Source organism: Falco punctatus (assembly GCF_963210335.1).
Source record: "Falco punctatus genome assembly, chromosome: 4".
Classification (NCBI taxonomy): Eukaryota; Metazoa; Chordata; class Aves; order Falconiformes; family Falconidae; genus Falco; species Falco punctatus.
In genome coordinates this window covers 1341345-1356183 of record NC_137583.1, presented here as the reverse complement: position 1 = coordinate 1356183, position 14839 = coordinate 1341345, and the positions used below count along the sequence as shown (strand labels likewise).

The following is a 14839-nucleotide window of genomic DNA, read 5'->3' as shown; positions in this document are numbered from 1 at the left end:
CACTGCCCTGTGCACCCACCACCCTTCCCACTGCCCTGCAGTGAGCCCAGAGCTGGCTGTGGGATGACGTGGCCAGTCTGCAGTGACATTTCCTGCAGGACCCCAGAGTGAGCAAGCCCGGGCTGCCCGGTGTGGGGCTGCCAGGGCTGGGGGCACTAGCTGTACCCCTCTGCCTTGGGTGAGGGACAGTGCATGGGGGGCACCCGGCTGTACCCCTCTGCTTCGGGGGGGGACGGACATGGGTGGGGGGAGAGCCAGCGGGTGGAGGGGGTGCAGGGCAAGCCTGGCCTGGCAGCCTGGTGCCATGGGGTGTGTGCTGGGGTGCAGGGGGGGGTGGGGGGGTGCAGCGTGTCCGTGACTCAAGCGCCACGTGGCACCGCATCCCTGCGTGCTTGCCATCACCATGGCAACCGCCAGGCAATCAGCGATAATTGCACAGTCGGCACGGCAACGGGGCCAAATAAACCCCATCCCTCCTTTCGGGGGGGCTGGCAGGGGGGCAGAGGGAGGGAAAAAAGGGGCACAGCCACTGATCGCCACCCCTGGCCCTTTATTTGGGTCAGCAGCGGGGGGGGGGGGGGGGGGGCACAGTGGCAGGGTTGCCCTCCCCGTAGGAGTCCCGTGGCACCCATGCACCCTGGAAGGCGTCAAGGGAGGTGGCCAGCAAGCAGTCCAGCCAGGCAACCATGCAGCGGTGGGGGGGACCCCCAGCTCAGCAGGCAGGCATGGTGCCCCCTGCCCACAGCAGGTGGTGGGGGCCAGCAGCACCTCAGGACAACGGAATTGCTCATCCTCCAGGAGCAGCCCCGAGGGGCAGGGGGGGTGAGGGGCAGGTTCCCCCCAGCCCCCAGCAGGACACAGCAGCAGGTCTCCTTCAAGTGGTGCAGGGGGCTGGCACCCAGGTGGACCCTGTGGGACCCCAGCAGCTGGCCCAGGTGGAGCGTTAGGGTGGCCACGGCTGTGGCCAGGCAGGGGGTGGGTTGGGGGAGAGCAGTGCATAGCCCTGCTGCACCCTGCCACATAGGAGGTGCTGGCACTGCAGCCCACTGCCACACCGGTGTCAGAGCAGCCAGTGAGCAGAGAGTGGGGCAGCACCAGCATGGCCGGTGCCCCAAAGTCCTTGGAGAGCAGCTTGGCCACCTTGTCCTGCTTGGCGGTGGGGGAGAGTGGGGCAGCTGTGGCCAGCACTGCCACCTCCTTGGGCCAGATGCCCAGCTCCTGGTACAGGACACAGTGCCACAGCTCCTCCAGCTCATCCCAGTCAGTGACCACGTTGTGGGTTAGGACAGGGCCACCCTCTGCCTGGCTGGGCACCACTGACTGCAACTGCTCATCCTGGGGCAGCCCACTCCTTGTGTGGCTCATCCCTTGTGTCGATGACAAGATGACAACAGCACACAAAGCCTTGTGCCTCTGCACCAGCTTGGCCCCCATCACATCCAGGGCTGGCTCTGGTCCCCAGAGCCCTGCCTGGGAGGGGGGATGGTCACCACAGTGACCACCTGCACCACAGTGGTGACATGACCCATGGCATCAGGGTTTGGTTCCCCTTCCCATTGGAAGACCTTTGGGGGCCCCTGTGTCCCCTGGGGTGGTACCTGCAGCTGTAGTGACCAGGGTGCAGGGAGGCTGCTCGGGGTGAGGAGTTCCACGTGCAAGTCAAGTGGGGCTCCTTGCCGGGAGAGAGCCAGCCCCCGGTGAGAGGAGTGGGACCAGGACCGGGAGCAGGACTGGGACATGGCTGGCACAGGTCCTGACCAGTCACTGAGATGGGGTGAGCCTCTACGGCTGAGGGCAGATGCTGTCAGGGGCAGAAAAAGGAGAAAAAGATGTGCCTTATAGGCTAGAAGGCTTCAGGGTGAAGAAAAGCTCCTCGGGGACAAGAGATGGCCAAGAGCTACCAAAGCGCCCCAGGGACCACCGCAGCTGCTCAGGCCAGCAGAGCTCCCTGGGCGCAGAGGTGCCCGGGCAGTGCGGGTGCCCTGGGTGTGGGTGCCCCAGGTGCGGGTGCCAGAGCCGGGTGGGGAGGACAGAGGGACAGGGCTGGCTGCCGGGGCCAGGTGCACAGCCTGCCCAGGGTGCAGGCAGCAGGGGCCGGGGTGCGGGCAGCCCCCCGCCAATTGCCGTCATCATTAGCAAAACTTACTGGTTTCTAAAAACGGCGCCGCAGCGGCCGCTCTTCACACCCGCTCCCCAGTGCGCCGGCAGCCGCTAAAAACAGCTTGGCGCTGCCTGCTGCCTCCTGCCACCCCTCGCCGGGCCGGCTGGCACCAGAGCGCGCCGTCTTGCGCGGGTGCTGATCTGGCACAATTCTGCCCATCGCCAGTCAAGCCCCCACCCCTGGCTGCCTGGTGGGCCGCGGTGAGGTAAAAGAGGGGCACCCGCCGCAGGCACCGGCACTTGCACCCACTTTGCCATGAGGAGCCCAAACCCACTGCTGGTGCGACGTGCCATTGGAGCAGCACTGGCAAAGGCCGGCACAGCGCGTCCCCGGGAGCTGCCAGCGGCAGGACTGTGCCCGGCTCTGCCTGTGCACCCGCAGCCCCGCGTGTGGCCACTCATGTTTTATAGATGGGTCTGATTTTAATAATTAATCCCTGCTAACGACAGCACTTTCCCCAAATAAAACATTTAAAGTGCTGTGTGTGCAAGGCGTGCTGCCGGGGTGGGATGCTGGCTGCTCTGCCGCAGCCGGGGCTGGTGGGCACACCACGATGTGGCATGGCACAGTATGGCACAGTGTGGCACGGCATGGCATGGCCGCACACACCCAAAGCTCAACCAGGTGCTCCACCAACCATGCCCAGCCCTGCAGCACCTTAGGGTGCCACTCAGCTGGTACCCACCCATGCACCTCTGAGGCACCCCACAGCAGGGGCAGGGGTGCCAGGTGCCCTGCAAGATGCCACCCTGCAAGGTCCCCCTGCCTGTCCCCTGTGCTGTGGCTGTGTGTGCAGCACCAGCGCCAATGCCGGCTGGCAGCAGCAGGCAGGGGCAGACAGGGGTGGGCGCTTGCCAGCCCATGGCGTTAAAGGCTGGGTGCTCACTCCTCACCTCCCGCTGTGTAATTAGGGCAGGATAAATGCGTATTAGCATGAAATCTGTCATCTCCGCAAGCACATTTGCTGGGGGGGAGGCAGCCTTAGGCACGTCACTGTAACCATGCGAGGTTTGTCAGCTAACAAGCAGTTTGCTGCACCGCCCCACCGTCAGGCACCTGACAGCCCTGCTCACATGGGGTGCCCCTGGGGCTGCCCCCCATGTCACAGGACAGGGGGCCTGGCACCTATCTGCTACCCAGCCACAACCCTGGGCACCCGCCCTGCCCGGTGCTGAGGGGGGCAACACCCAGAGTGCCTGTCTGTCCATCTGTCCATCCCTCCCTGCATCCCAGCTGCTGGCAGTGCCCCAGCCAGCTGCCCCAGCCACAACCCCGGCACCCAGCATCCCCCAGCACCCCTGGTCTCTGATCCAGCCCTAATAACTGCACGGTGCCAGCCCCTTCCTGCACCGTACCAGTTGCCACAGCAACTCGGCAGCGTAGCCAAAATGGTGCTGCTTGGCCTTGCGTGGGCAGGGCTGGCACCCATGCTGGGAGGCACGGCCACCCCAAAACCCGGGCCACGGGAGCAGCATGGCCCCGCCACGGGGAAACCGAGGCACCATCCTGGCAGACCCCTGACTGTGGGACGCTGGGACCTAGCTGTGCTAAAAATATCCTCCTGTGAGCAGCGGCACCGTGCAGGTGCGAGGCCGGCAGAGAAGGACAGCTCCGCTGATGGGAGCTGACGCGGCCCCGGGCTCCGGCTCCGCTTAATGAGCAGCCGAGGAGGGTTTATTTAAAGCCGGCGCTGGCGGCAGGACCCGCATGGCTGGCCACGGACCGGCCAGCGGAGCTGCCCATGGCTGTGGGGCCAGGGCACGTCTCAGCATCCCTGTCCTAGACCTGCCGCAAGCATCCCCTGACCACCCGCTCACCCCCAAACCCTGCCCTCACCCCCTGCCCCGAGATCTGGGTGTGCACCCGGGGCAGTGATGCTCATCACCGGTCCCCTCCTCTTTTCCAGTGTCTTGTTCTAGGGGATTTTTGCCCCAAAGTGGGGCAGAGGGGACGTCCTCATTGGGACGAGCTCCTCACAAATGTGACATCTGCCACCACTGCTAGCAAAAGGAGCAGAGAAAGCCAGCTCATCTGGCAGTGAGCACCAAGGGGGGGGTTCAGCTGCTCCCCCCAGCTCCTGGGCAGCCCCAGTGACAGCCTCTGGGCATGCCCCAGGGCATGAGCTGCACCGTCCCCTGCACAGGCAGCAGCTGAAGCAATTAGGGTGTAATTAGGGTGACACTTGGTCACCACACAGCAGCCCCAAGCCCTGTCCAGTGTGCCCCGTCAGGACCCTGTGCAGGCAGGGTGGGTAGGTCACTGTGCTGGAAAGAGGCAGTGCCGGGGGGTTATTGTGGGCTGGGTGTCACCGCGTCTGCCACCATGATTGCACGTCCTGGGTACTGTGGTCCCATGGTCACCTCAATGCCAGGGACACTGTAATCCCATGCCCTGGGCTCCATGACACCAGTGGCAGTGTGATCCCACAGCCAAGCACCTATGATCCCATGGGCACCTCGATCCCATGCCCAGGCACCCAACATTCCCAGGAGCATTGTGATCCCATGATCACTGCGATCCCATGCCCCAGGCACCCACCATGCCACGATCGCAGGGGCGTGGAGACCCCACACCGCAGGTAGTGGGATCCCAGGGGCACCATCACCCCATGCTCAAGAGCATGGTGTGCCCCTCGCTTCTGCCCCCTTACTTGGGTGGTTGGGGGTCGTGGCGGGGAGCTGGCATCTCGCTGGGTACAGCCCTTTCCACCCTCTTCAGCGGCAGCTAAATATAGTCCCGACGGCTCCGCTGGCAGCTCTGCCAGCAGTGGGGGGCTCTGCCAGCCGGGGGGCTCGAGGCACCCATCTGGCGGCATGGCTGGGGTGCTGTGAGGCGCGAGACGGCGCGGGGAGCGCTGCGCCGTGGGGTGGCTGGGGCCACGGGCTCAGGCTGGGCAGGGGGGTTTAGGAAAATCCTTTTGCTTAGTGCTGGCGTCACCTCCCGGCTGCCTGGGACCCCCGAGCACAGGGGGCTGTGGCGGGAGCTGGGGCGCATTGGGGGACCCCAGTGTGCTGGCCGCGGGGGACAGTGCCGGGGGTGCCCGTGCCAGCCCCGGTGTGCAGGTGCCCTCCCGTGGCTGGCACGGGAACAGTGGGTGCGCCCCCAGCTGCGCCCCTGCAGGGGGGTGCCCCGGGGGGAGCCGGGGACGGGAGCCCCCCACGCAGGGGGACAGGGGTGCTGCCAATCCGCGCATGGGCCCCCCCACAGACACAGCCCCAGTCTGGGAAAAAATATAATTAGTTTTTAATGAGCAATTCCAGCCGCCAAGGGGCCGAAAACCCCACGGGACCCCTGGGTGGGCCAGGCCACCCTGTGGCACCCACTGGGGCTAAGCCAGCCCCCTACAGCACAGCCTCGCCACTGTGAGGCCGAGTCTGGGACCCCCAGCACCCAGCCGTTGTGGGCCTGAGCCCCAGACAGCACAGTCTCATCAGTGTGGGGCTGAGCCTCCCAGCACCCAGCCAGCACAGGACTGAGCCCCACGGCACCCCGTGGCATGGGACCAAGCCTGGAGAACACCCAGCAAATGCGGGTGTGAGCTGTGGGGTAACCCCCACAGCGCCCACCTGCCTCCCCGCACCCGTCTCACAGGGAGGGTGCCCCATAGCACCCAGCTCCATGCTGCATCCCTCCTAGGGGGAGCGTGCCCATGGTGCATGGGGGTCCAGGAGCCCCCACAGTGCAGAGCACCCCATCAGCACATGGCTGTGTCCTCCTCCTCTTCTTCCTCCTCCTCCTCTTCTTCCTCCTCTTCCTCGTTATTCTCGTCCTCATCCTTGCCGCTGGGCAGCTGTCCCGGGGGAGCAGGTGGGAAGGGGGGGCCACACTCCAGGTTGACGTAGGTGACAGCCAGGTTGACATAGTGCTCACCCTCCAGCGTGGCCAGGACATGCTCCAGATCACCCACCAGCCCCGTGAAGGACGGCCTCTCCTCAGGTGCTGGTGCCCAGCAGCTCAGCATCACCCCATACCTGCCCCGACATGCCCATCAGCACTGGTGGCCCCCTGGGGACACCCCACACCACCACCCTGCCCACCCCCCCAGTCCCACTCACAGGGTGTCGGGGCAGTGGCAGGGCTGTGGCAGGCGTCTCCCCCGCAGCAGGTAGCGGGCCATGTCGTAGGGGTCCACACCGGGGTACGGCGATGCCCCCCGCGTCAGCAGCTCCCACATGAGCACCCCAAAGGACCACTGCCAAGCAGAGGGCTGCCATGGCGGGGCCAGGTGGGATGGGGACAGGGGATAGGGGACAGGGACAGGGGCTGTGCCTACCACATCTGACTTGGTGGTGAATTTTTGGGTCTGGAGGCTCTCCAGCGCCATCCACTTGACGGGCAGCTTGGCGTGGCGGTGCTGCCGGACGCTGTAGTACTCCTTGCCGAACACATCCCGTGCCAGCCCGAAATCAGCCACCTTCACCGTCAGTGTCTCATCCAGCCTATGGGACACTGGTTTTGGGGGGCGCAACTGGGCAGCGTCCCCCATGCCCACCCCCAGGGTGACCTCATGGGGGGGTCTGGCAGGCACAGCCACACTCACATGCAGTTCCTGGCTGCGAGGTCCCGATGCACAAACTTCTTCTGGGCCAGGTACTCCATGCCCAGGGCCACCTGTAGCCCAAAGCCAATGAGGTCCTTCAGTGTGGGGCTCTGCAGGGTGGAAGCAGTGTGAGCCAAGCTTGGGGGTCTTCCCCCTCACCCCTGCTCAGGGTACCCCCCTACCTGCTCCTGGGTGCGGATGAAGTGGCGCAGGTCCCCGTGGCGCATGTAGGGCAGGACGACGAGCGGCAGCCCGTGGCGGGGCAGGCACACCCCCAGCAGCGAGAGCACCTGAGGGTGGTGGAAGCTCTTCATAAGGATGCCCTCACGCAGGAACTCCTCCACCTCCTCCACGTCCGTGATGCCTGCCGAGAGCTGAGCTGTGGAGGGCCCCGCCACCACGCCATGCCGCGGGGCTGCGCCGTGTGAGCGGGCGCTACTCACGGTGCAGGGACTTGATGGCGCAGTGGAGGTCCCCCAGCAGTGGGTCCATGTAGGTGCCATGGTAGACGCTGCCAAAGTGCCCTTTGGGGACAGGTGGCGTAACGTGAAGCTGGCGCCACACACAGTGAGTGGGTGATGCCACGGCCAAATCAGGGTGCAGCATCACCTTTGCCGATGACCCGGTGGCGGTGGGTGATGAGCCGCTCCTCAGGGATGAGGATGTCCTTCACCTCCTCCAGCAGCTCCGGTCGCAGGTCCTCCAGGCAGCAGGATGTGGCCCTGAGCAGGGGCATGGGGGAGCCACCGCCTGCCATGCCAGCACCGGCACCAGCACTGGCAAATCGTGCCCGGGGCCCTACTGGGCCAGGACTGGCTGCCGTGGGCAGCACTGCTGGGACAGGCAGAGGCAGGGTGAGGGCTGGGCGGGCACCCAGCACCCCACCACCCACTGGTGACACACACTTACCCAGTACCTCCCTGTAGTCGACGCCAGGGCGCAGGGTGGTGGCGGAGGGGTTGCCATGGCTGGGCTGTACCAGCAGCTCCAGGTTCTCGGTCCCTGTGGGCAGCAGCGGGGTGGGTGGGTGGGGGCATGGTGGGGGCTGGGGGGTGGCAGGGTGCCTGGTGAGCACAGCACTCACCTCCCCTCTTCCTCCAGCGCCAGTGGAGCAGCACAGCAGCCAGGATGCAGCAGAGCAGGAAGGTGACACCAGTGCCCAGGGCCAGGCTGGCGGCAAGGTCCAGCGAGGTGGTGGGGGGCAGCACCCAGCCCACCTCCTTGCAGGCGCTGTTCACGCAGATCTGGGGGAGCAGGGGCTCAGTAGGGGTGGGGTGGGGACACCAGGGCGGGTTGCCCACCCAGGGGGTGCCTACCTCCACAGGAGCTCCTGCCGGGGGCAGGCGCAGCTCACGGGGCAGTCGGCACGTCACCTTGTTCTTCAGCACGTTGGGGTGGCAGTCCCGGCCACCCACCGTCATGGTGATGTTCATGCAGGAGACCACGGCATCCATCCCCCATTGCTGCCCAGACACAGCGCCTTGAGCCTGGAGGTCCCAGCAGCGGGACCCCCGCCCCGGCTCTCCCTGCCGCCCCACGTACATCCACCTCGATCTCGTCATCGCCAGGCTTGAGGCGGAGGCGCCCGCCCTCCTGCTTCCAGGGGAAGGGCTCGGGCCGGGGGTAGTAGCGGAGGCGGAAGAGTCGGTGGCCGGCGGCGCTGTCCAGCAGCACGCTCAGGTTCCCCGATGCCACCATCGCCACCTCGCTCTCGAAGGGGAAAGCCGGGCTGCGGCACAGCAGCCGCTCCGGTGCCCGCGAGCCCTCGCACTCCTGCGGGCAGGGGGATGCTGGGCACCGGCGCAGCACGGTGCCGGGCGGGCTGGGGTAGGCGGGGCAGGGCGGGGGGCGATGGCCTTCTGCCCTGGTGCTTACTGTGGCTTTGGTCCTCACGCCGCTGGCTTCGAAGCGGATCTTGGCACGATACACTGAGTCCAGGTGGGTGCCAATGATGGTGAGTATTGAGCCCCTACGGCAAGCGGGGATCAGGGCCCTGGGGTGCACGTGGTCCCAAGGGTGCACGTGGTCCCCAGGGTGCCCAAGGTCCCCAGAACTTCATCCAGCCTAGTCAGGGTGTTGGGAAGGCTGGGGCTGACCCCCAGCCAGGGGAAGGGAGCCAACACACTCACTCATAGCTGCAGCTGGGGATGACGGCTGAAACGAAGGGGTCGGGGCGGTACTGGAAGGGCAAGGGGGCTGGGAACTCCTCACCGTCGATCCACAGGGACACCCAGGCTGCACCCAGGCCACCGGCAGCAGGAGCCGTGCACTGAATCGCCCCCTCGCCCTCCCTGGGAACAAAGCGGCTGTGGCTGGAGAGGACAGTGGGACTGTGGGGGGGTCTCCCAGCCTGTCCCCATGCCAGGGACCCCACTGTGCCTGGTGGGGGCAGGGCAGGGGTATACCTGGGCTGCTCAATCAGGGGGCACTCGGAGCCGTTGACCATCACCTGCCAGCTGCTCCCTGCCGAGAGGTGGGTGCCACGGAGCCAGAGGTGGGTGCCACCCCCCCTGGGGCCAAACGAGGGGTGCAGGTCACTGACACGGGGCTCCTGGGCAGAGATGGGATCTGTGGGGTGAGTGGGTAAGCAAACCCCTCCCCCAAACCCTGCCAGAGGGCAGCTGCCTCACATCGGGGTGACCACCGGTGCACAACCATACCACGAAGACAAAGCCGCTGAGGGTGGCGGAGCCCTGGACATGGAAGCTGGAGGGTCCGGCGGGTTCCTCCACGGTGAGCACCACATCAGCTGGGCCCCCCGCTACCATCTGGCCCCCTGGCTCCAGCACACACACCAGCACATTCACGAAGTCCTTGCGGCGGGAGGTGGGCAGGGGTCTGCGGGGCAGTGATGGGGGTCAGCCATGGGCGGCTGGGGAGAGCCCCAGCTCCCTCTCTGCTGCTGTCCCCAGCCCCCACCCCCACTGCGCACCTGTGGTTCCTGCTCTCCGGCAGCACGGTGCAGCGTCGCTGTCCCACAGCCACCCGGTAGCTGCCGGGGGGGCCGTAGTGGGGATTGGGGTTCGAGTGGGAGTGGAAGCTCATGCCACAGAGTGTCACCCGCGTCCGGCCCTGCAGCGGGGCGCTCCGGGGGTGGAACTGTGGGAGAAGCATCCATGTCGCCCCAAGCCCCAAGCACCTGGGGACGGTTGCAGATCTGGAAAGCCCCTTCCCCAGAAGGCATGACACCCATCCCAGGGAGAGCATCTCTGCACAGAGCAAAGGTCTCACCACATGCCACCCCATCTGCCACCTCCCTCCTCATCCAAGCACCCAGGAGATGTGGGGGGAGCAGGGGGGACAGCGGCGCAGACCTACGTCGGTGAGGACGGGTGGGCAGCTGTCCTGGACCCAGGGGCCAGCACACTCGTGGCGGCGCGTGCACCCATCCCTGCACCAGCCGCAGCCCATGAAGCGCTCGGCATGCAGGCAGTGCTGGCACGTGGAGAAGTGGCGGCAGCCAGGGCCAGTGACATTCAGGCGCCACACCTGGGGATGGAGAGTGGAGTGAGCGAGATGTGTGGGGCTCAGCACCTGCCCTGCCCCCCCCGGACCCCCACTCACCTTGGTGCTGGCGGCAAAGAACAGCGAGTGGCTCTGCAGCCCCATGGCACCCCACACCGGCCCCGGCTCCCCCAGGGAGAAGTTGGCCAAGGTGAGGAGGTACGAGCTAGAGCGCTGGAGCACCATCTGCAGCGGGACAGAGTAGGGGGCTAAGTGTAGCCCACACCCTGTTGGGAGCCCCCACCCCTCCCGGCCCCCCATCCCACCTGGAAGATGCGTCCCTCCACCGTGCCCAGGTGGGCCACGGTGACATCCCCCAGGGCAGTGACGAAGATGGAGGTGAGGAGGACGCTGGCCAGCTGCCCGTTGAACAGGTCCACCTTATGGGAGGTGGCAGGGACGAGGGTGGGCTGGTCCCAGCAACTGGTGTCGGTCACTGGCGCCGAGAGGTTCACCTGCATCCGAGAGCGGGGTGGGTGACTTGAAGCCAGCCCCGGCACCCTGACCCCCCCCATACCCTTGCGGGTGAGCACCAGCTCCCACCACAAGATATTTTGAAGAACACCTGACTGCCCAAGCTCCCCACCAGGCTGTGAAAATTCTGCAGGAAAAGCCACATCCAGGGCCCCTCCCGCAGCCCCCGCGCAGCGTCAGATCCTGCCCTCCCCTCCCGCCCCATCTGGATGTGGTTATGGCGCTGGCACCGCAGGACCAACACCCCAAAGCCGGCCCTCCCCAGCCCCTGGAGCTTGGCGGGGGCATGGGTTTGAAGTGGGATACCAGGAGCCAGGGGGTCCCCACTGGGCCCCCCCCCAGTGCGTGGGCCGGGGTCCCCTCCAGGCTCGCCCTGCCCGGGTGTGACAGCGGCAGGGGCTGTCTACTCCACGTGCCAGATGAGGAGGGGGCTTGGCCGCCCCCCGCCCCCCGCCTGGCTGAGAACACCAGAACTCACGTCATGGGTGCTCGCTGGGACCCTGCAGAGGGGGCCTCGCCGGGTTGCCCACCTGCCCCTGTCCTGGCCATGCCAGGGCTTGTACCTGGGACACAGTGTTCCCACCCTGAGGCCACGGCAGACGAGAAATCCTGGTGACTAATTGCGCTTCCGCCTGCGGTTTATTTGCCCAGAGAAGGCGGGGGCCCGGGGGGGGGGATGGGGGGGCAAGGCAGGAGCAGCCGGGCACCCCACACAGCCTGGCCCGGGGAGCACCAAGGCCCCACAGCCTCCCCGTCTCTTGCACACATAAACAAGCTGGAGAGGATGGCCATCAGCAACCCAGCGCTGGGGACAGTCACCACGGGCTGGAGCCAGCGCTCCCCCAGGAAGCCATTCTGGGCGAGGCTTGGCCTGGTGCACGGCAAGCGGCAGTGCCATGTGCTGGGACATGTGTCTGCAGCACCCAGCTCGGTGAGCACAGGGTGCCTGGGGGGGAGTGCAGCCGGCTGCCCACCGGCCCCTGCCTCCCTGCACGGCCGGGGCTGGCAAAGCGCGGTGGCCCCTGCGATAGGCGGTGGGCAGCTGGTGGGGCTACCCCCAACCTGGGCAGTGCCGCTCTCCCCCTGCTCAACCCACCCCCCCCGAGTCCACCCCACTTTACCAGTGCTTCCCAGCATCCCAGCTCCACCTCCCCGCCTCCCAGCTGACCACCAAGCCCCTGGGATGGGCACAGCACCCGGCAGCCAGGGCAGAGGACCAGAGGACTCACGTTGTGTGGGCAGTACTCCACTGGCTGGAAGAAGCTGAGCCCCCGCAGCAGTGGCTGGTGCCCGGTGCCGCAGCACTTCTCCATGCCCTCCTCCATGGCCTGGTTGAGGAGGCGGAGGGGGAAGGCGCAGACGGCCGAGTTGTGCTGCGGCACCCGGCTCTCTGGCTGGCTCTCGGCGAAGGCACCAAAGAGCACCGTGTCGGTGTTGTTGATGCCGAGGTCCCGGGCCAGGCGGGCACCGGGGCGGGCAGTGTGGGCTGCCTGCAGCACATTGTAGGTGACATCCCGCGTGGCACCCTCCTCGCCACTGCGCCGCCGCCGCCGCTTGGACTCAAAGCGGCAGTCAAGGACAAGTTCACGGTAGCGGTGAAGGTCATGCTCATGGGTGCTGAGCCGCGCCAGGCGCGTGTGGTACGTTGCTGAGCCCGGCCGCTCTGGCTGCACCATTAGGAAGTAGACGTGGTCCCTGTCGGCGAAGGAGTACACGTAGTGGATGGTGTAGTTGTCCTGGTATTGCGGCAGCACCGTCAGCCACTGGAAGTCATTCGAAAAGCCGTCCAAGGTGCCCTTCAGCCTGCGGATGGACACTGACTGTGGGCTGTACTGTGCCGCCATGCTGCTGTTGATGGTGGAACCGAGGTAGAAGAAAGAGGCGTAGGAGGTGGCCACCACAGTGGCACTGGTACCCAGGGGACTGGCCACACAGTCAGGGCAGGACGCAGGGCTGTTACCCGTGGCCGAGTACAGGCAGTGCGTGGCTGTGATGGCCACCTTGCCGTCCCGCACCTCCAGCTGGTGCTGATAGCACAGCCCGTGCTGTGCCGTGCCACAGCTGTACAGCCACGGCTCCAGCGGGTCCAGCAGCAGCAGGATGTTGTCCATGTCCTTGGGGCTGTCTGTGGTGGCTGGGCACAGGCGGCAGATCTCACACTCGGTGCTGCCCACTGGGCCAGTGACGAGGACAGAGAGCAGCTGCAGCTCAGGGCTGGCCAGCAGGATGCGGTTACGGATGGCCATGAAGATGGCGACTGGACCAGTGGAGTCGGTGAAGACAGCGACGTTCTGCACGGGGCTGCCAGCATCAAGGCTGGGCAGCACATAGGGGACGGAGAAGTTCCTGGTGGAGCTGTAAGGGATGCGGGGGCACTGCCAGACACCAGTGCTCAGCGGGGCCAGGGTGAGCACCAGCAACAGGCACATGCGGCACAACAGCCCCATGCTGTGCGGTGCCGCTGGCATGGGGTTACCAATGGTCTCGGCACTGAGCAGGGTTGGGACATAGGGAGGACAGGTCACCATCGCATCTGCCAAAATAGAGGAGAAAGGGCTTTACCCGCTGTGGATGGGTGAGGAACCTGGGGCACTGCCACAGCTGTGTGTGGGGCAGGGGGTGCTGGGGTCCCCTGGGGGTCCCCTGGGGCCAGACAATACTGGGTGCTGCCATAGGAGGATTGTTCGCACCAAATCTCTTCCCAAATATGGCAAGCGGGGGGTGAAGCCAAGTGCCTGTGGCCGGGGGAAAACACCCTGCCTGTTGCCACCTCCCAGCCCCTTGCCTGTCCCCCAGAAGCATCCCTGCCCTGTAACCCCTCCCCCTCCCGGGGACTGGAATGGGGACCCTGCCAGTCCCCCGGGGACAAGGACCCCAAGGGCCTCCTGGGGCTGGCCCGGGGATGGGTACGGCTGCCAGCCCCCCCGGGACAGCCGTGGAGCCAGGGGATCCCCGCGGGGCTGAGACAAGTCCCCTGCCAGCCCGCAGGGACAGGAACCCCAACGCACCCCGGGGCCGGGCCCCGCCGCCCCAGCTCACTGGTGCCGGCAGCGGTCCCCAGGCGGGGTCTCCGTCGGGTCCGGCTGTCCCATCCGCCCCTCCCCGGGGCCGTCCGGTCCGCTCCGGTGCCGAGCTGTGCCAGGCGGCTGGGCGCTCACCTGGGCGCTGTCGTGCCGTTCCGTGCCGTGCCGTGCCGCGCCGTGCCGTGCAGTGCAGTGCCGTTCCGTGCCGAGCCCGGGCGGGCCGGGGCGGAACGGGGCGGGGCCGTGCCGGGGCGGAGCGGGGCCGTGCCGGGGCAGGCGAGGCGGGCCGGGGCGGGCCCTGCCCCCGGGCTCCCCGAGGGCCGGCACCGGCACCCGCAACCCGCGGGTGCTCAGGGGCGTCGCTGGGCATCCCGGGGGCACACGCGCGGGTGGGCACGGTGCTCCGGGGGGACACGGGTGAGAGCCGGGGCCGCCGACCAGGGCGGGGGCGCAGCGCTGGCACGGTGACCCGGCTGCCCCCGCAGCCCAGAGCCGCCCGGGCGCCCGCCGGGGCGTCCCTGCGGCTGGGAGGCAGCTGTTCCCACCGGGGGCGCGCCTGGGGTCGGGGCACCCCGGCACCCCTTGGCCCCGCCGCCGCCACACGGAATCGCGGCTTCCCCAAAGCTGCCCGCGCCGGCCCCGCGCTTGCGGGTCGCTCCCAGGGCGGCGTTCGGGGGGTCCCACCGGGGGTCTGAGCCGGGCCGGGGGAGCCGGGGCGGTTAGCTCTGTTGCGCCCGTTCTCTGTCTCATGTCCCCTTCCCCCCTCCGCCGGCCAGGGCTGCCCGCGGCAGGAGCGCGGTGCTGGTGGGACTTGCTGCCGGTTGTGGGGATGCAGGAATCCGCTCCGCGTCCCGCCGCACCGCGTGGATTCTCTCCCCGAGCGCCCGGTCGCCCCGCGACGGGGCCCAGCCTTGCACACGGGCTCTCCCCGCACGGCTGCGGCCCCAGGAGGGGCCGGACACAGCGCGGAGGGGCTCCCGGGCAGCCTCGCCCCCGCCCCGTTCCGGCCGCCTTGTGCAAGGCCGGCGGTTGCGCGGCCCCCGCCTTGCCCAACCGCGGCTGGATTGCGCCATCCCCAAACCGGGACCCCACCGGCCCCCAGCTCAGCCGTGCACACCCCCCCCCCCCCCCCCCCCC

The 14839-nt window shown here is 67.4% G+C and overlaps 1 protein-coding gene across 3 annotated transcripts; it reads right to left on the bottom strand.

Moving 5' to 3' along the window:
- Nucleotides 1-5251: 5251 nt before the first annotated feature.
- On the bottom strand, nucleotides 5252-14823 carry MST1R (macrophage stimulating 1 receptor). Of its 3 annotated transcripts, XM_080387472.1 has the most exons (21): nucleotides 13688-14823; nucleotides 11909-13212; nucleotides 10472-10660; nucleotides 10266-10391; nucleotides 10020-10190; nucleotides 9634-9800; nucleotides 9362-9539; nucleotides 9107-9252; nucleotides 8831-8992; nucleotides 8577-8670; nucleotides 8244-8474; nucleotides 8018-8164; nucleotides 7786-7945; nucleotides 7611-7703; nucleotides 7311-7532; nucleotides 7145-7225; nucleotides 6884-7065; nucleotides 6702-6811; nucleotides 6435-6600; nucleotides 6217-6353; nucleotides 5261-6132 (listed from the first exon to the last, which is right to left on the bottom strand). In XM_080387472.1, the coding sequence occupies exons 1-21, from the start codon at nucleotides 14070-14072 to the stop codon at nucleotides 5856-5858; spliced, it is 4728 nt and encodes a 1575-aa protein (XP_080243598.1). In that variant the 5' UTR covers nucleotides 14073-14823; the 3' UTR covers nucleotides 5261-5855. The 3 variants fall into 3 exon arrangements, with proteins under 3 accessions (XP_080243596.1, XP_080243597.1, XP_080243598.1); XM_080387471.1 differs by having other exon boundaries at nucleotides 5255-6132; nucleotides 8831-9031; nucleotides 10020-10391; XM_080387470.1 differs by having other exon boundaries at nucleotides 5252-6132; nucleotides 6217-6600; nucleotides 8831-9031; nucleotides 10020-10391.
- Nucleotides 14824-14839: the final 16 nt, after the last annotated feature.